Genomic DNA, 21,358 nt, shown 5'->3' on the forward strand with positions numbered 1-21,358 from the left:
AAACCATCCGTGATCGTCGGGCTTGATAACACAATGTCCCGCAGCTGCTCTATTCTAGACATCTTCGAAGCAGGTTCCACAGTCCATCCAGAAGTTCAACCTGCAGAGAAGGATATCTCCGTCTCCGAAGCAGACTACTCCGAGGACTACTAGCAGACTGTCACCCCGGCTCAGCGGACAGCGAGTACTACTACCCGGCCCGCCCCCAAACCTAAGGCTCCAGTAACACCTTTGCTCTCTGGCTCAGGTCAACACTGTGTTCATACTTCAGACACCCTACCCGTGGGCCTGGCTACGAAACCGAAACAAAAGCCTTACGATTCGTGCTCAAGTCGTCCCCACCGAAAACATTATTGCCGAAAACACCGACTCCAAAGCCACCAAGAGACAAAGCTTTGGAGCCAAAGCAGGACAAACCAAAAGCTTCGGAGCCGAAAACTCCCTCACCAAATATTTTGGTGCCGAAAACACCTACAAAACCGTCACAGCTTAAGCCTGGTAAGGGTTACTCTACAGCCAAGCTGCCGGCTCCGAAACAAGTCACCACTCAAAGAACTTTCTCTTCTAGAATCTTCAGATCCAAAGCAGAACGCACTGCATATTGACCCCAAAACTGGCAAACTTCTCACCAAACCTCCTAAAAAAACTGGAACTAGACCTTCCAGAGGATCCTCCCATACCTCTCAAATGCAAGGACATGGTTACTAACCCTTCTCCTCCTTGTAAACCTCCCTCTCCTCCTCATCCTTACTTATTCATCTCTTCATCACCTACACACTCACCTGTACCACAAGATGGTGGTGGTGGTGATGATGGTGGGGATGGGGTTACACCAGGGGATGACGACGACCATAACATACCACAGGACCCAGAGCCATGGGATGACTATGATTGAGATCCAAATCTCCACAATGATCCTGATCTGTATCCCTCCAGGCCATCACCACCTGATGAGAACATTGGGGTTGCACAACTTATCAATAGGGCTGCTCACTACCATGGGGTGGAACTAGACACTGATCCCCTAGATGAGGACTTCTTAATGGAAACATTTGCACCTTCACAAAAATCCACCCACACCCTGCCTATTTAAAAGGCATGTTAAAACACGCAACAGAAGTATTCAAAGACCCTGTTAGAGCCCGAATACTTACACTAAGGGTGGATGCAAAATAAAGCAGCTCCTACAGACCCAGTATACATCAAAAGCCAGCTACCTTTAGACTCTCTTGTTGCCTAATGCATGCAAAAGGGCTAATTCCTAGTCTACAGGTGACGCCCCTCCTCCTGACAAGTCAAAGCTTATAGAAGCTTCAGGGAAACAATTGCGTCTCAGGCTGCTAACCCTTGGCGCATCGCCAATGAGCAATCCCTCCTAGCTCTATGACCAAGCGCACTATGACGAGCTTGAAAAAACGAATGCAGTATTTACCAGCCTAACACAAAAACAAAGCTAACTCATTCAAGAGGGCGAACTGATAACTAACACGTCCATAAAATGCGCCCTAGATGCGTCTGATACAGCATCCTGTGCCATTAACACCAGCATATTACTGAGTAGGCATGCTTGGCTTCAAATCTCCGGCTTCAAGCAAGAAGTTCAAACCACCATACTCTATCAGCCCCTCTATCAAGAGCATCTTTGTGGACATACAGTAGATACTTCATTGGAGAAAATGAAGAAAGATACCGAGACTGCGAAGTCCTTCGGGGCTTTGCAACTCCCTTCCAACAGGGATTCCTATCGCCGCTCCTTTTACAGGGGTGGCTCCAACATAATCTCAGAAAATCCCTCCATCTTAAAAAAGCCTCAATCAATCTACCTCCCCTAAAGGACATTTTCGGGGAGGATACAGAGGGAACAAAAATAGGGGAAGAGACCGAGGTAACACCACCTGCAATTTCCCTAACACCAAGCAGTGACTTCCCTTCACTACCCCCTGGCCATTCCACTCCTGTCGGGGGACGTCTCACAGTTCCTACCTGTCTGCAACTCCATCACAACAGACAAGTGGGTAAAACAAATTATCCAGTATGGTTATTGCCTGGAACTCCCCTCTACTCCCCCCAAATATCCCTCCCAAGCATCGTCCTATGTCAATAGAACATCTGACTCTCCTAAAACAAGAGGTTACAAAAGCATGCAATAGAACCAGTCCCATTGCCTCATCAGGGCACAGGGGTTTACTCCCTATATTTCCTAATTCCAAAAAGGATGGCTCTTAGGCCAATACTGGACCTCAGAACACTCAATCTCTATATCCAATCAGATCACTTCCACATGGTCACCCTCCAACAGGTGCTCCCATTGATTCAACAAGGCAACTTTCTTTCCACTCTGGATTTAAACGACGCCTACTTCCATATTCCCATTCATCCAGCTCATAGGAAATATCTCAGGTTCCTGGTGGATGGTCAACGCTACCAGTTCAAATTCCTCCTGTTCGGGGTGACCACAGCACCCAGAGTCTTCATTAAGTGCATCACAGTAGTTGCAGCTCACTTAAGACAACACATTCACATGTTTCCTTACTGGACGACTGACTCATAAAAGCCAAGTCACACAGCAGCTGCGTTCACCACACCCGCAAAAGTTGCTTCATGATGGGGGATTTACCGTAAACTTCACCAAGTTCCACCTCCAGCCATCCAACAAACAAATGTATCTAGGAGCTACAATAGACCCTTCCAAAGCTCTAGCATACCCCAACCCAGTCAGAATACGCAACATACAGGAAATAATATCACAATTTCAGCCTCAACACTCATTACCAGCTCGAGTGTTCATGCAATGAATCGGGAGGATGGCTTCTTGCATTCTAATTGTCCCTTATGCAAGACTCCACATGCGTCCTCTACAGGAATGCTTAGCATGCCAGTGGAACCAGGCTCAAGGTCTGCTAACAAATCTGGTGTTGGTGGACCGACTCACATATCGTTCTCTGCACTGGTGGAACACACAAAACCTTTCCAAGGGGCGGTTGCTCCTCGACCCGGTTCCACAGATAGTGCTAACAGACTCATCGCTCACTGGCTGGGGAGCTTCTCTCCAAAACCTTACCATTCAAGGCATATGGACTACAAAGCAGAAACAATTCCACATAAACTACCTGGAATTACTGGCAATGTTTCTGGCATTAATCCTTTCAACTCCATCTAGTAGGCAAAGCTGTCTTAGTTTGTACGGACAACATGACAGAATTGTAATACATACAAAAGCAGGGAGGAACACATTCTCTACAACTTTCACACTTAGCTTAACGCATTAGGAAATGAGCAATCCCATAAACATACATCTCCTGGCAGAACACCTCCCAGGAGTACACAATCACAGTGCGGATCTGCTCAGTTGTCAACAACGGATCCACGAATGGGAACTTCATCCTCAAGTTCTTCTTCCATTCTTTCAAATGTGGGGCTACCCAGAAATATATCTATTTGCCACACACCAAAACTCAAAATGTCCAATTTTCGCATCTAGGTATCCACACCCATTGTCCAAAGGCAATGTGATATGGATGAACTGGTCAGGGAATTTGCTTACGCTTTTCCGCCTCTCCCACTCATTCCATTAGTGGTCCGGAAGCTCATACAGTCTTCCCACACACTAATACTGGTTGCTCCCACATAGGCTCAACAACCCTGGTTCACAACACTGTGAAACCAGAATGTCAGTAGTTCCTCATCAAAAACTGCAACTCTCTCCCAAACCTCACTCAGAACCATGGAGAGATGAGGCATCCAGATGCCAATCAACTCAACCTGGCGATCTGGCACCTGAAGTCTTAGTTTGGCTACCTTTTAATCTCCTGCCAGACTGCATGAACGTCATTAAAGAGGCTAGACGTCCTACCACCAGGGCATGCTACGCAGCAAAGTGGAAACTATTTGTAATTTACTGTACAACCTATAAAATCAATCCATTAGACTCTTCCACTCAAAACATGATCTGCTATCTATTACACCTACAATGCTGTAATCTAGCATACACATCTCTAAGACTACATCTAGCTGCAATAGCAGCTTATCTACAAAACCGACAACACTTGTCTTTGTTTCGAGTACCCGCTATTAAAGCTTTTATGGAAGGACTTAAAAGAATAATTCCCCCTAGAGTTCCGCCCTCTCCAGTGTGAAATCTTAATATCGCCCTTACAAGGCTCATGGTCCCACCATTTCAACTACAATTCCTCACTTGAAAAGTAGCCTTCCTTATAGCCATCACATCTCTTAAAGTGAGTGAGCTCCAGGCACTAACAATACAAGAACCATTTTTGCAAATTCATCATAACAAAGTGGTTCTCAGACCTAATACAAACTTTTTATCTAAAGTTGTCTGCCTTTCATCTTAACCAGTCTGTTTAGCTATCAGTTTTTTTTCCCCTCAACCAGACTCGGTGGCAGAAAGGGCACTTTACACGCTAGACTTTAAAAGAGCACTACTCTATTACATTGCACAAACAAAGTCCTTTAGACAGACTAAACAATTTTTCGTTGCTTTTTCCCCACCTCAAAGGCAATCCCATTTCAAAAGTGGGCATTGCATGGTGGATTGTTGATTGCATCCAAATATGCTACCTTCAAGCCAAACATACATTAAGCATTCCCTCTAGAGCTCATTCTACCCGCAAACCAGGGGCTTCTATGGTATTCTTGGGGAACATTCCCTTAGATGACATCTGCAAAGCTGCAACTTGGTCTACACCGCACACATTTACAAAACACTTGTGTAGATGTGCACGCAAAACAAGCTAGTGTGGGCCAGGCTGTCTTAAGAACACTCTTTCAAACCACTGCAACAGATGCAGCTTTGCCACCGCCACATACAAAACTACTGTATAGTCTATGCACAGTATATGATCTACAGCTCCGATGCCTCGAACGGAAAATGCTACTTACCAGTATGCATTTTTTCTTGGCATGTAGAGCTGTAGATTCATATACGCCCACCTGTCTCCCGGTTACCTTTATCTGTTGCAGTGTTATCTTACTTAGATACATCTCACATGGACATCTCTTTCTATTTCTTACTAACTTCATCACCTTTCTTGGTGAAAACAATCTGGGGGATGGAGTTGATGCCTATGCACACTATCATCGTAAGGAGGCGTCACCTGTCTCGTGACTACAAAGACTTCTTCAAACAAAAACAAACTGCAAACATCCAAGCCCAACACCAGATGGTGATCTCTGCACAGTATATGAATCTACAGCTCTACATGCCAAGAACAGATGCATACTGTAAGAAGCATTTTCCTTTAAGCTGATACGCGAGTACTCGCATATGGTGGTATCATTCTGTCCAAGGTTGGCAATTAGGTAGCACATTGTAATTGTGCACCAGCATGTATAAAATGGGTAATTGTTTTTTTTTATTTTACTCCATGTACTTAAAAGCAATGATTAAAAAGTGATGTTTCATTTGGGTTGTCAGGCATGCCTCTGAGGAAGGGACTTAATTGTCCCGAAATGCTTCGGGCATGAAAGGAATCTGGATGTGCATCTTCAGTATTATGTAAAATGTTATAGTATCAGTTTGATACTAATGAAGTGTAAAGTGAACTCATGTTTGAGAAAGTATTGTTCATATATTGTATGAGACATTGAAAATAATTCTGAAATACAAAACGACGTTGAAAACAAATTAAAAATAAGTTAGAATAAAGTACCTTGCATATTGTGATTTATAAATTGCTTAGTAGTGAACAGTGCACACTGCATTCGACTCGATGGGCTTGTTATAGCATGTACAGTCCTCTTAGCAGCACAGCAGTCCTTTCTGGCAGAGAATTCATTGGCCCAGAAGTGTACTTTAGTGGTGTCTGAGTTCTTCCTTTAATACACTGGTGCTCTGGTTCTGGAAGGTGGGTGAAGTTACTAGACGGAGTCTGTGAAGTGCATTAGATTCTCTACTTGCCCTGCCCTGGCTCCAAGCTGGGCAAAGTAACAATGCAGGGTTGTTGAGTCCTTTGTAAGGGAACAGGACACAGCCTATTGAGGTGTGAGGCTGGGCCAAGCTCATACCTCCCAACCTGCCAGTAATGGCCCATCCTCTCACCTAAGCTCCCATTGTGTGGCTGTCTAGGAGGAATACACATAGCCCTACCACACCCACCTCCTCGTCCGTGTTTGCTGCATATGTCCATTATTCCTTAATTACTCCTTATGCACATTGTTGCCTGGCCACTGTCGCTCGCCACTTCTTACTTATGCTCACCCGCCATACGAAAATCAGTCTAACAATGGAATCTATGCCCATGGTATCACCAACTAGGAAAAGAGTCACGAGAGATCCTCTAATTCAAAATTAGTCTTCAAACAAGGCAAATTGCAATGTCTGAGCCAAATACTAGAGCGCAGGAGCATACAGAACATATGATTCTACAGCACTATATGTAACAGATGCCTACAGAGCTACAATCTCATTTTCATGAAAGTTCCTGGTACTTTGCCCACTTACATTCTGGAATCTAGGTTAGTAGTTGTCTGTGATCAAGACATCTCCTCAGACTGCATACAGCCCTGCACAGCTAGATGGGTGTTAAATGATTTTTTAGGACTCTTTGGGAGAAAAGGAAAACCAAGAATAGGACTGTCCTCCACAAACCTTTGTAGCTGACAACCTCCACGTGGACTATTACTACAAAGAACCTCAAGTGATACAAAGTATCTTGGGTTCATGACATTTCAACGGGTGTTGGACACTTTTCAAAGGTTGCTTCCTTAAGCTTTTGGTCAACCAGCTATTACCCCTCAGTCTTCATTTTCATTGAGTAGTCGTTTTTGCCGTAACAGGCAAGTCCTGAACTTCAGACAAATTAGTGCAGCAGATTGTAAGCTCTGGACACAACCTACAGTTCATATATATACTACCTATCATCTCACCCAGGAAGAAGGAACATCTTCACTTGAGTTACAACAGGAATTACTTTTCCTAAAGGGAGCAAATGAGATAATCCAGAGATCGCAGAGAAACCGGGGAATTACTTTTTGGAGCATTACCATGTGAAACTACCATTTCTATAGGAACTTGTTCAGCAGCCCGGGGTCTAGACTAGACCTCCTCCATTGTCCTGTTTTCTTTGTAATGGAAGTGACTCTGGAATATAATTCCTGGTTTTTCTAAGATCATCTGTTATTGACTCATGATAAGCTAGAAAGGAAAATTCTTCCCTGATCTGAGGGGTTGGAAATTGCAGGGGGCAGCTGCACAGCAAATGTTGCATCTGGAGACTGTTGCCCGTGACCTCTTGACCGTGTTAAAGATTTTGCAGGGTTATCGCCAAACATTTGTCTTCTTCCTCCTATGTTTTCCTGACCTGTTTTTGTTGATTATAGGACTCTGGGCACTTGAACACTGCTATTCAGTGCTAAAGTACATATGCTTTCTGTGAAATTTGCATTATCGATTGGTGTTTCCACGATTGGCATATTTGATTTACCAGTAAGCCCCTAGTAAAGTGCACAGTGTGCCAGGGCCAGTAAATCAAATGCAACTAGTGGGCCTGCAGATTGATTGTGCTACCCACATGAATAGCACTGAAAAGGTAACTCAAGTCTGCCATTGCATAGCCTGTGTGCAGTCTGGTACTGCTTATCAACCTGGCAAGTGCACCCACTTGCCAAGTCTTAAGCCTTCCCTTTTCCTACATGTGCATCACCCCTAAGTTAGGCCCAAGGTACCCCTTTGGGCACGGTGCAGTGTATGTGAAAGGTAGGACATGCTCTGTGTGACACACGTCCTGGTAGTGAATCACAGTGCATTTTGTTTTTCGCTACTGAAAGGCTTTCTGTCCCATAGAGTAAATGGGACTTTATTCATAACATCTTATAAATATAACTTCCCGTTAGGACCAGATAGGAAGATAAAGGTTAGTATGCCTGAATTCAGAATGTTAAAATGCATCTTTTAGTGAGGGTGATTTTTACATTCTGTGTTTGAAAATACCACTTTTAGAAAGTAGGTTTTTTCTTGCTTAGCCATCCAGTGTGGCTCTGCTAGGATGTGTATTGACTGGCTTTGGAGTGTCAGGGGCTGGAGATGTGCAGTGGCTCCAAAGAATCTGGTTGAGTCGGGCTCAGCTCAATAGACTTGGGCTGCATTCATAGTAGTGGGAGGAGTTTTCACTAGCACCTGAAATGTCCCGGTCTGCATTTAGAGTAGTGGGAGATTTCCTTGCACGTGAATGGGCCTAGTCTGCTGTAGACTATGCTGTCTCCACCTTCTGCTGGGAAGCTGGGCCAAAGCGGACCAAACAGTTTGAACTAAGCACAGACACTGTCTGAGAGGACAAAGGATTTTGGGCTATATAAAGTGGGGCCCAGACCCAGAACATCAGAACTCTTTTGAACCAAGAAGTTTGCCAAGAAGAAGAGCTGGAGAAGCTGTGAGGAGAAACTACCGCGTTGCTGAGTGCTTTGCTTTGTTGGCCTGCAGTAGCTGCTTCTGTCTTGGGCAGTGAAAGAACTGGACTGAAATTTCTGCAACTTCTTTTTTGAATCTCAACAAGGGCTTGAGGTAGACCTTGCTGTGAGAAAGTGCCATCTTTCTTGCATGGTATGCCCCCACTTTTTGCTTAATTGCTGAATGTACTTTGACTGAGTGTGCCCTGGACTCCTGCCAGCCAGGTTCCCAGGGCAGATGTTCCTTACCTAAAAACCTCAAACCCAAATTGGCAAACCCTGGCCTCATGTCAGCCCCTGGTAAATGGTACCCTAGGTACCCAGGGCCTTGTGACCAGGGAAGGCCTCTAAGGGCTGCAGCACTCACTGTGCCACCCTTAGAGGCCCAGTATACACTCACTCACATCCCTGTGTGCCACGCCCACCACCTACACTGCCCTGGCATACTTCGGCCACCCCTCTAGCTGGGTGCCCTATGCCAGTGGTGTGGGCACAGGAGCATGAGCCCTGTGCCCCTACAGTACCCAGGTCCATTCCTGGGCACTAAGTGCAGTACTGCCATTTAAGAGTAAATGGTACTGAGAGCTCGTCAAACACGAACTCCACAGCACCATAATAGCAACACTGAAGACTGAGAAGTTTGGTATCAAACTTCTCAGCACATTAAACTCGCACTGATGCCAGTGTGGGATTTAATGTACCAAGCACCACAGAGGGCATCTTAGAGATGCCCCCTGAAACCTAATCTACAATCCACGTCTGGTCTGGGAGGCTGCCTAGGCTGCCACACAGCAGACATGTTGCTGGACCCCTGGGTAGGAGAGCCCCTGCTCTCCTGCGCCTGCAACAATGCACATCCTGGGGTGAGGTGCCATGTCTCCTCCCCCAGGATGGTCAGGGGGAAGCTTCAAAGGCATGCCACCTCTGTGAGCTTCCCCAGGCCACTTGCAGCCCCCACTCTGGCTGGAAGTCTGTCCGGAAACCCCAAATAAGGACAGGGGATGTGTCAGCCTGCCAACCCCACCCCTCAGGTGGGGGAGGCAAGTGAAGCACATCTCCGGGCACTCGCCATCTTGAAGATGGGAGGCCCTGCCCAATCAGGACTAGGCTACTGCCCCCCCCCCCACAGGAGTGTGGCAGAATAGGGGGTGTACCCACCCCAGGAAGGGAACGCATTGGTCCCTGCCATTTACCTACCTGTAACGCCCCTAAATCTAATATTTAGGGGCACCCTGAACCCTCCTTCCTCAGATTCCAAAATACAAAGGAGCAAGAAAGAATACCTGCCGTGCAGCTGCTAAGAGGAAGACACCAACTGCTTTGGCCCCAGCCCTACCGGCCTGTCGACCCTCGAACCTGCTCCTGCTACATCCCGGCACCTCTTGTGGCCAGCAACCTCACAAACCCTGGAGGACCTGTCTACCTTTTGGCTCTAAGCACCTGGGACTCCCATGAGCAGAGGCTCTGCTCAAAACCAGCTTCTAATCCCTGGCATCAGCCCGTAACCGCGAACCATGCACACTCTGCACCCGCCAACCCTGGCCTGTGCCGGAGTAAACAAAGACCATGAGGATGACCCCCCCCCCCCCCGGCAACTGTAAACCAGAGTCCGGCACCCAAGGACTTCCCTCGACGCTCCTGAGGATGCCTGCAGCCTCAGAACCAGCCCCCCCCCCCCCACCACTATAACAGAGGGTAAGATTTTCCGGCACTCCTGGATACCTACCTATCCTCCAACTACCCAACTTACCTCTCAAAGTGGTGGTGGCACCTGAAGAATCTTCGTCCCCGAGCTTGCAGCCTTTTTTCAACCAGGAGCTTTCCCATGGAAATCAATTGAGTGCCCGAAGGCTCAAAAGCACCCTGCACTTAGCCGCCAGAGTGGCCCTGGCAGTGTAAACTCTACACCGGTCTACTAACCCCTTTTGCCCTGAGCAAGTGACCAGCAGCCCAGCTCCCACAGCCGCGTGGCCTGCTAGTCAGCAGCCACCAACCAAGGCCCCCCTGCCTCCCATAGAATAACATTGGGCTTAACTCACACTGCACCCGGCTGCCCCTGCACCGCTGAGGGTGTAACAACTGTACCTACCTGACCATGGGAGACCAGAGTCTGTTCCCAGAACCTTAACTCTGCCAGTTGATTACTTACCCAAAAGCGGATAAACTCCATTTTCTCCATAGGGTAACATTGACTGGTTTCTGCTGACATTTCTTTTAAGTGTGGAGTTTCTAAACTTCAAATATTCACCAAAAATCAGCCGAGTAACAAACGAAAATACTCACCTGCTATTAGGAGAGATCCTAGTGCTGGATCTTGGTGCCCAGCACTCACCCTGAAAACTATTCACAACCGTACTTACCAGTAACCCAATTTTCACCCATAGGAAATCATTGACTGTTTTTCTGTGAAATTTCTTATGAGTGTCGATTTTTGCAAACTTCAAATTCTTTAAAAATCGTGCGAACTGTAAAAACGTAATTACTTACCTGTTTTCGATAGAGGTCCCAGTACTGGGTCTAGGAGCCCAGTACTGGATTACAAAAGTAACGAGAACATACTTTACCTGCAACTTGAATTTTCTTCCATAGGCAATCATTGACTGTTTTTCTATGAAATGAAGTGTCAACTTTTAAAATGGCAAAATATTGCCTAAAAATCACAACAGTAACTAAGGTGTGGGACCATTTGCTGACGGAGTGTGTGCAGCAAATGCTTTCCACTGTCCTCTGATACTGCCTTACTACTCGACCAAGCTACCACTTTGGAGAATAAGGTTATATCTAACTTTAGCCTCTGCCAAACCTCTGGGAACTGTGTACTCTGTACTCATTGTACCCATTTGGGAACAGTATATACAGAGCCACTTTCTCACACTTGCCCCATGTTCGAGAAGTCCCAGGAACAGCAAAGACTTAAAGTTCTTCTGCCATCATCACTGGGAACTGTGTGTTTTGTGCTGCAACAGAAGAAAGCAACCCAACACAGTCTACGCTGTCGACTGTGTCCTGAAGGCACCACAGAGAGCACTGCTGCACTACAACCCTGGTCTCACCGGCGACGTCCCCCGACGCTGCCACTGAGCCGCTGCTTGCACCACGACCTGGGGGTACTGCTCTTCACACCACCTCACTTAACAACTACGCCCTGGTATCCCCGACTACGCTGCTCCACGACATCGCTGCCGCTGCTTGCACTGTTCGAGGACACCGCTCGTAAGTTACACGACACACCATCCTCATCCCGCAGCCTTGGCCTGCCGGCACCATCGACTCCTATTTGTTTAGCAGACAACGTTTCAGCAACGACTACGTCGCTGCTTGCACCGTGACCTGCCAGAACTGCAACGAGCACCGCATTACTTTGCACTGCATCCCTGATCTCACCGACTATGCTGGACAACCGTCACTGAGCCGCTGCCTCCACTGCGACCTGAGGACACTGCACACTGCACCGCTGCACTTCGCACCGCAGCCCCAACGCTCCAGGAGTTAGATCGGCAACACGTGAGACTTCTAGGGCCCGACTAATCCTGCTCTGACCTCAGGAACAGACGCCGGCTCTTCAGGGCTCATTGAAAGTTTGCCGATGCCCTGCATTTCTAAAGGTACTGATTTGTGGGTATTCCCGACACCGTAGGTGGCCCGGGATGCTGTGATCAGCCAGAACTGTTTGGATTTGTTCACCATGGTGTGATAGCCCCAGACGGCTCGATCGACTTCAAGGAACTGTATTTCAAGTCTATTTTGATTATTGAAGATTTCTGACAACTTATGGTGGAGTTTTGTTTTAGTCTTGTTTTAGATATAGAAACATAATGGATATTTTTCTAAACTGGTGTGGTTTACTTTTGTAGTGCTATTACTGTTGGTTATGTGCAAATGCTTTACACACTGCCTCTAAGATAAGCCAGACTGCTTGTGCCAAACTACCAAGGGGGTGAGCAGGAGTTATTTTAGGAGTGTAACTCCCTTATCCTGACAAGGAAGGGTCCCTTGTATTAAAGGTGCAAACCCTTGCCAGCTAGAGACCCCCATTTCTAACGGGGGAGCATTTTTCCTCACCAGTCCACAGTTTGGGAGGAGTATTCATAAGGGAAGGAATCTGCACAACTATGCATCCACCAAAAATATTACCAAAGGTAATTAACTGTTTCTACTGTATACTTTCAAGTTTCAGACTAATGACTGAAAGTATTCAAAGCATGTGTGATATGAAGCTATGAATGTTGAAACACCAGTCCAAGTAACTTTTGGTTAGTGAGATGACTGTGCTTTTTCTCATCTACAGTATTTTTTTTAATATAAATGCTTACTAAACTTGAGGATTTTAACTTGCTTAATTGTCAATGTCTGATTTTGTTTGTATTGGCTTTTTTTCAGTGACATAGATTTGGTGGTGTTTGGGAAATGGGAGCGTCCTCCTTTAAATCTATTGGAACAAGCACTGCGAAAACGCAATGTCGCTGAGCCTGGTTCCATAAAAGTACTTGATAAAGCTACGGTAAGTGGCATGTTTTGTGTTTTTCTTAGTTACAGATCAGAGTTTATTTGGACAATAGTCTTGTAGACTAAATTTGGAGCAGAACATTGTAAAACCGTAAGAACAGCTCCAAAGTGTGTTATAGTAAGACTTTTGGAACTGTCATCCTTTGTGTGGCCTTCCCCAAACATTTTGCCTGCTCACCTCCACTTTTTGCTGTATCTTTTTGTTGACCTTTAGTACTCTTAGTACTTTACCACTGCTTACCAGTGCTAAAGCACAAGTAATTCTCCCCTAAACATGGAGACATTGGTGTATACATGATTGCCATTTTTAGTTTGCTTAGAAGTCCCTTGTAAAGCGGTATACCATACCCAGTGACTGCTTTGCATCGATCGGAACCGATGTAGTGTCTTTTCACGCTGACGCAGTCCCGACCCGAGGACATCCCTGCACAGCTCAATGCCAGACCCTACTGCAAGGGTCCACGACGACTCATCTACCCGAGCATGGGAATCTGAACCCCGACGGATGGGGACTGACGCTTGCTCCATCCAAGGTTCTTTTTCAGCAGACAGTGTGCGAATCTTGTATCTGGTCTACCCTCCATTGTGGTTAGCCTGAACTTTGGATTTGCCCTGGTCGAGTGCGACCAAAAGTAACTCTTTATCGCTTTTGTCTTCTAAGCATTACTGTTTGATTTAATCTTAAAATATTCATAACTCCACGTTCGTTGCATACGAGTCTGATTTTACACTATGCATAGATCGCCATCTGGTGTTGGGCTCGGATGCTTGCGCTTAGTTGTTGTCTTGGAAGAGTCTTTTGTAGTCACGAGATAGGTGACTCCTCCCTTGGGCGATAGTGCGCATGGGCATAGACTCCATCCTCTGTTTTTTCCCACCGTCTGGTTCGGATGTAACTTTTGCGGTTCGGTACTTTATTTTCCAAACCTTTTCGATGCGCAAACTATAACTCGACGGTATTGTGTTCGATCGCGTGATCTTCAACGGGAATCTCCACTAATTGATTCCAGTCCTCAATGTGGGCCGTTGGGCCTATCGGCGCAGTTCGGGCCTACAGCTAATGGAAAGTACTCAATTTATAAAATGCCCCCAGTGTGGAGCGAAATTCCCACACAGTGACCCTCACAAGGTCTGTAACCTGTGTCTCGAGCACGATGAGAACAAGTGCCAGGCCTGTGCTTCTTTCCGATCGAAGAAAACCATCTGTGATGGACTGGCCCGACGACGCATCATGGCGCAGCAATCAGCTCCGGCACCACTGGACATATTCGAAGGCCCCGATGTCCCGAAGGAGCATTCTGAAGACCTGGAAATCGTGTCCGAAGCAGACTACTCAGACTACCATATCACTCTGGTCAACGAGTACAACTGCCCCTACCCCAACTCCACCCGAAATAAAGAAGGTCCTGGTCAAGACTTCGCCTGCTGGCCCCAGTTGTGACCAAAAATAAGCTTCAGAAGCCCCGCCCTCGGACTCTACTCCGAAGATAAAGGACAAGCCTTCCGGTAGCTCGGGCTGAGCAGACCGCATATCAGTGTCCCACAGGCGCCTTTGACACCGAAGAAGGGAGACCAACCTACTCCCAAAAAGAAGTCTGCACAGACCACCTCGACACCGAAAGAAAAACTATCAGTTCCGAAGCCAAAAGCTTCAGAACCGAAAAAGATTTCCAGTCCATAGCCAAGCCAAAGGACCCTAAACCGAATCCTAGGGCCTCGGAGCAAAAATCCAAACCTCGCTTGGACCCGAAGGTCTGCGCCGAAAGCGGTTACCAAAGAGGAGGAACTCTTTCGACTGAATCCTGTCGATCCCAAGCAGAAAAAACTGCATATAGACCCTAAAACAGGACATGTGGCTGCTGTTCCACACAAGAAGAGGAAGCTGGACACATCAGACACTCCTGCAGTGCCTGTAAAGAAAAGACTGTGCCACTTCACCGATAAGACCCTCTTCTCCTGTTTCTCCTTCTGAGCCTGTCCCTCCTTCTGAGCCAGTTCTTCCTCCTAAACCGGTCTCTCCTCTGCAGCCTCCAAAACTTCCACCTCCACCACACGAGGATGATGACGATAATTTAGGGGGTGGGAGATGCAACAGTGACCCTTTCACTGATCCTGATGATGATACAGACGTACCACAGGACGATTGAGACGATTGATAACCCAAACATTCCCCAATAGAGGATATTTTAGAGGCGGATACAGGTTAAACAACAACAAAGGGAGAGGTCGAAGTAGCAACAACACTCGTACCTCCCCCACTACCGAACAGTGACTTCCCTCCGCTCCCTCCAGACCACTCTGGTCGGGGGAAGACTCTCACAGTTCCTACCTGTCTGGGATTCCATCACAACACACAAGCGGGTAAGACAAATTATCCAGTATGGTTACTGCCTAGAACTCGCAGCAACCCTGCCCAACATTCCACCCAAACAGCGTCCAATGTCCACAGAACACCATAAGCTCTTACAACAAGAGGTTCTCTCACTGCTTCAAAAGCAAGCAATAGAACCAGTCCCCTTACACCATCAAGGAACAGGGGTTTACTCACTGTATTTCCTAATCCCCAAAAAAGACTGGACCCTAAGGCCAATACTCTACCTCAGACCCCTCAATCTCTATATACAGTCCAATCATTTTTATATGATCACTCTTCAACAGGTTCTCCCACTGCTACAACAAGGCGACTAACTTGCCAGAGTAGATCTCAAGGACGCCTACTTCCACATTCCATACACCCTACTCACAGGAATTATCTAAGGTTCATAGTGGACGGACAACACTATCAGTTAAAAGTCCTTCCATTTGGGGTAACCACCCCACCCCGAGTGTTCAGAAAATGCCTTGCTATAGTAGCAGCACACTTGAAGACGACAAATCCATATCTTTCCATATCTCGACGATTGGCTGATAAAAGCAAAGTTCATCGCACATCAAACTATCCAACTGCTACATGACTTGGGATTCACACTAAATTACCCCAAGTCAAATCTCCAGCCCTCCCACATACATCAGTATCTAGGGGCCACAGTAGACCCCTTCAAAACTCTGGCATATCCCAGGATAGCCAGTATGCAAGCCCTAAGCAGCAAATTTCCACCGCAGCAATCCCTCCCAGCTAAAGTATTCATGCAACTCATAGGGATGGCCTCTTGCATCTTTATCGTACCTCATGCAAGACTTCAGATGCTCCCCTTAAAGGAATGCCTAGCACGTCAGTGGAACCAGGCTCAAGGACAGCTTACAGATCTGGTGTTGGTGGACAGTCGAACACATTGCTCTGTAGTTTAGTTCCGATTTCCCTTATAGGCTCTGTGCAATGGAATAATATACAGTATAGTTTTTGCATTGGACTAAGGTCCGTATGCTCCTATCAAGTACATTAAACTTAATTACTTGTGTGTGCCAGCTAACTCGGAGGTCACTAGAAACTTCTCGAAAGAACAAGAAGGGATTAGTTTCTGACAACTGCATAAACATGATGACTTTGTTTCCCTTCGAATCGGAACACGTCTTAATTGTGGAAACAATAGATAAGTTTCACTTCGTCAATCGTGCATGCTTAGTTTCTCCAGAGTTGCACAGAAAATAGAAAGATGGGCGCTTCAATAAAAGGGTTTATTTAACAGTCTTGTTTCTCGTGTAAGATATGAGCTGTTATGATCATTAGACAGAAAAAAATATATAATACTACGCACAGCATAAGCAGTAAGAAGAAATAATATTGCAATAGCAATGTCTTTTAGCTATGACCTCTATTCATATATACATACATAAATAAAACAGGCTAAAATGTGAATTCTTGTCTGATGCTTCTAAATAGTCCTACCCTGGTGTACCTAATCTAAGTGCGGTGCGAGGTAAAAGTATCTGGTATGGTATATACGAAGTTTAGTATGCCAAGAGTCCCTCTAGGTTGTAGTCTGCTACATACCGTTAGAATGAGCAAGGTGGGAATCTCTATCCGGGTCTCAAACTCTAACACCCTGTGAAGGGAGTCAGAACACTGGAAACTGGATTCTCTGCGAGCAGGGATAACAGCATCTGGTCAGTGCGTCAAGCCTGGATATGGTCTCTGCCGAACTTGCCATGGCGAACCGTGCAGTCAAGTCGTGCGGTGTAACCGCCATGCCTTTGTTTGCCATGGTAAGGGAAGGTATATTTATACCCGGAAGGTATTTAGGAATGATAGCATTGACCTAAAGTCGGGCAGAGGAAGTCATGGATGAACCCCTAAGGAATAGTAGTTCATGCATAATAGATGAGTTCTTGGAGAAATCAATAATCCTAGCTAGGGAAAGTCCTGTTCGGCTTAAGGGTCTGGTTTCTAAGAACTCATTGTGACGTGGGATGGATGGATGGATGTAGGTGACCATGCCTGTATTTGGTTAGCATGGCTAATGCCTAAATAAGGACTGGGATTCTGTGCCTAAATAAGGGCAATGCAAATTGTGCCTATATAAGGACATGATTCAGGGAAAACTATATACAGGCATCTAAATCAAAACCCAACAGCTCTCTGCATTGGTGGAACACAACCTGTCCAAAGGGTGGCCGTTCCTCGGGCCAGTTCCGCAGATAGTGCTGACAGCAGACACATCACTCACCGGTTGGGGAGCCCATCTTCTAAACCATACAATTCAAGGCAAATGGACAACTCAACAGAAAGTGCTCCATATCAATCACCTTGAATTGCTGGCAATATTTCTGGCATTAAAATCATTCCAAGTACATCTACAGCACAAAACTGTCCTAGTCTGGACAGACATCATGATAGCCATGTATTACATACAAAAACAAGGAGGCACATTCTCTGCAGTTGTCCCAGCTCACACAAAACATTTGGAGATGTGCTATTCCTCAAAATATATACCTGCTGGCAGGAGTTCACAATCAGATTGCGGATAGAAGATCATCCCCAGATTCTCCAACCTTTCTTTCAAATGTGGGGTCAGCCAGACATAGATCTATTCGCCACAAACGCAAAATGCCCAACCTTTGCCGCCAGGTTCCCACACCCGTTGTCTAAAGGCTATGCGATATGGATGAACTGGTCAGGCAGATTTGCGTACGCTTTTTCCCCACTCCCACTGATTCCCCTAGTAGTACGCAAGCTCAGACAAGTCTCAAGATCCTGGTGGCTCCCACATGGGCACGCCAACCGTGGTTCACAATACTACTGGAACTCTCAGTAGTTCCACATCAAAAACTACGCCTCTCCCCAACAATGCTAAAACAGAACCGTGGAGAGATAAGGCACCTCGATCCAGGTCAACTGAATCTAACGATCTGGCTCCTGAAGTCCTAGAGTTCGGTTATCTTAACCTTCCACCAGACTGTAATATCCTTAAAGAAGCCAGACGCCCTACTACTAGAGCTTACTATGCAGCAAAATGGAAAAGATTGGTTATCTACTGCAAAAACCATAAGATTGATTCGCTGGATGCTTCAATCCAGGACCTCATTTGCTATTTGCTGCACTATGATCTAGCATACTCATCCATACGATTACATCTAGCAGCCCTTGCTGCTTATTTACAAAACAGACAACACTTGTCATTAATTAGAGTACCTGCATTTAAAGCCTTTATGGAGGGCATTAAAAGAATAATTCCTCCCAGACAGCCACCCTCTCCGGTGTGGAATTTAAACGTTGTTCTTACCAGGCTCATGGGTCCCCCATTTGAACCTCTACATAAATGTGAACTTGCGTTCCTCACATGGAAAGTAGCTTTCCTTGTCGCAGTTACCTCTCTCAGAAGGGTAAGTGAGATCCAGGCTTTAACCATACAAGAACCATTCTTACAAATACATCAGAACAAAGTGGTTCTCTGAACCAATCCAAAATTCCTTCCCAAAGTCCTCTCTGATTTTCATCTTAACCAATCAGTTGAGTTACCTGTGTTTTTTTCAAAACCCAGACTCTGGCAGAGCGCTCTTCACACACTAGACGTCAACAGAGCACTAATTTATTACATTGACAGAACTAAACCCTTTCGTAAAACAACTGTTTGTAGCCTGCTCCCCACCTCATAAAGGTAATCTCATCTCCAAAGCTGGGATTGCATGGTGGATAGTAAAATGCGTTCAAATGCTACCAAAAGGCTAAACGCCCATTAACAATTACCCCTAGATCGCATTCAACACGCAAACTAGGGGCTTCCTTGGCATTCTTGGGGGAACATCCCCTAAGATGACATACGTAAAGCAGCCACATGGTCTATACCACACACCTTCACCAAACACTATTGTGTTGACGTACAAGCAAGCAGCAAGCTTCTGTAGGCCAGGCTGTTCTTGAAACATTCTTTCAAACCACTACAACAGATACAGGTGACCACCGCTAGGGGAGACACTGCTGTACAGTCTATGCATAGCGTACAATCTGCAGCTCGTATGCCTCTGACGGAAAATGCGACTTACCAGTATGCATCTGTTCTTGGCATGTAGAGCTGCAGAGTTGTACATGCCCACCCACCTCCCTGGAACCTGTATCTGTTCCAGTATTATCTTAATTAGATACATTCACATGGACATCTCTTACTTCTTACTGACTCCATTTCCCTTCATGGCGAAAAACAATCTGAGGATGAAGTCGATGCCCATGCGCACTATCGTCCAAGGGAGGAGTCCCCTATTTCTTGATTACAAAAGACTCTTCCAAGACAACAAAGTGCAAGCATCCGAGCCCAACACCAGATTGCGATCTATGCATAGTGTACAAGTCTGCAGCTCTACATGCCAAGAACAGAGGCATACTGGTAAGTAGCATTTTCCTTTTACCTATTGGATATTTGTAATTTTGGTCCAGTTTTATTCATAATTCTCTACTTCGCTAAACCTGTGTGGAGCTTTTTTGTGATGTTGTCGTTACTGTGTGTTGCACAAATACATTACACAATGCCCCTTTAGATGAGCCTGACAGCTCTGTGCCAAGCTTCCAGAGGGTGAGCATTGGTTATCTTTTAGTGTGTATCTAGCTTGCCCTTACTAGGATTGTGGTCCTTACTTGGACAGGGTGCATACCTCTGCCAACTAGAGACTTAATTTCTAACAAAGATATTAAGTTTGGTGACTGCGTGAAGGAATAGTCCTATAGTGATATCTAAAAAGGAATCTAAACTGATTTGATAGTAGTTTCCCATGGACACATTCTAGATCTTCCATTAGAGCTGATCCGATAAGGTTCTCTGCATTAAATGATGAGTTGTAACTTGCCGGCACAAAACATTCCTCTCACATTGTCAGTCTTGGTTAATGTATTTGAATAAATCCAACTTTTCTGTCATGTAATTCTCGCATATCCTTCAATTGTTGAAGTTGAAAATCTCTGCACGTGTGGTATCCTTGGAATACTTTAACAAAAAAAAAAGAGAAATTTTTAAACGACCAATCTTATTAGTAGAGTTAACATTACATTGTATTTGTATGTAAACACCACTGCCCTAGAAACTTTTAGAAACCCCAGAAGGCTGGGTGTACATTGTACTAATTGACCCTGTACCTTAAAGTAATTCTAGCCACTTCGAGCCAACCTATCATGCAGTGCAAGGTTAATGAAGCTCTTAGTTAAGTTTACAGGTCATCAGAAAAGGATTCCAAACTCCAGTCTAGCTAAAAACTAGTTTGTTTTTTTTTTCTTTTTTTTTTATCTGCACTTGACCTTTTAGAATTCTTATATTGTATATTTTTCTGAAGTGCCGATTTCCTGAGCTGGTTCTCCTTATCTCTCATCACAATTGAGACTCTTCTTAACTAATGCCCTTTTGCAAGAAAGCAATCCTAGAAGGATGAGCTCAGTGACATTTGTCTGTCTGCAATTGTTGGTCGAAGTACAAAGTCCACCAAATGTATGGTGAGAGTATAGTGGCTCATTTCTGCAACCAGTAAGCTCATGTTAAACTTACTTGAACAAGCGTTGATAACCTAACTGTTCAGCAAAACATTAGTTTCCTAACTTAGTGTTCACCATCCATTGTATCTGAGAGACATCTAGCCTCAGATTCCTTATATTAGAGTCCTCCCGAGGCACCAGACGGGATCTGGGGGGAAAAAAAAACATGTCGGTAGAGGGCGTTGAGCAACTCCGTAGCGATGTCTTCCGAATGGGACATCAACAGAGTCCATGTAAGCTGTTCTCAGACGCGCTGACTTCTTTCTTTTGGGACTATTTTTACACCAACAACAGAGCCACTTGCAGAAACAGTCTCTGGAAACTGTGTGCCAAAAAGGGAAAGAACTTTTATCAACAAGTACAGGTTGAACGAAATGTAGCAGTATGCAAAGAGGGCTTCTTGGAGACAACAGGAGCCTCTGATCGCAGAGCGGGGAGGATGGGTGGGTTGATGAGGAATATGCGGTTACATCCTGTCTCTGCCTGATATGGCGTTACTGAAGCTAAGTAACTTGCGCATGTGACAGACATCTAGCTGCAGATCCCTCATCTTTGAAT

The 21,358-nt window shown here is 45.6% G+C and overlaps 1 protein-coding gene across 1 annotated transcript in view; it reads left to right on the forward strand.

Annotated features, from left to right (window-relative positions):
• Window positions 1-21,358, forward strand: part of TENT4A (terminal nucleotidyltransferase 4A) — a 535,327-nt gene that overhangs the window by 133,436 nt on the left and 380,533 nt on the right. Inside the window, exon 4 of the mRNA XM_085606105.1 lies at window positions 12,784-12,904. Within this exon, the coding sequence (XP_085462231.1) occupies window positions 12,784-12,904 (121 nt within the window). The remainder of the gene's footprint in view (window positions 1-12,783; window positions 12,905-21,358) is intronic.

The sequence above is a fragment of the Triturus cristatus genome, chromosome 5_1 (assembly GCF_964204655.1).
Source record: "Triturus cristatus chromosome 5_1, aTriCri1.1, whole genome shotgun sequence".
Classification (NCBI taxonomy): domain Eukaryota; kingdom Metazoa; phylum Chordata; class Amphibia; order Caudata; family Salamandridae; genus Triturus; species Triturus cristatus.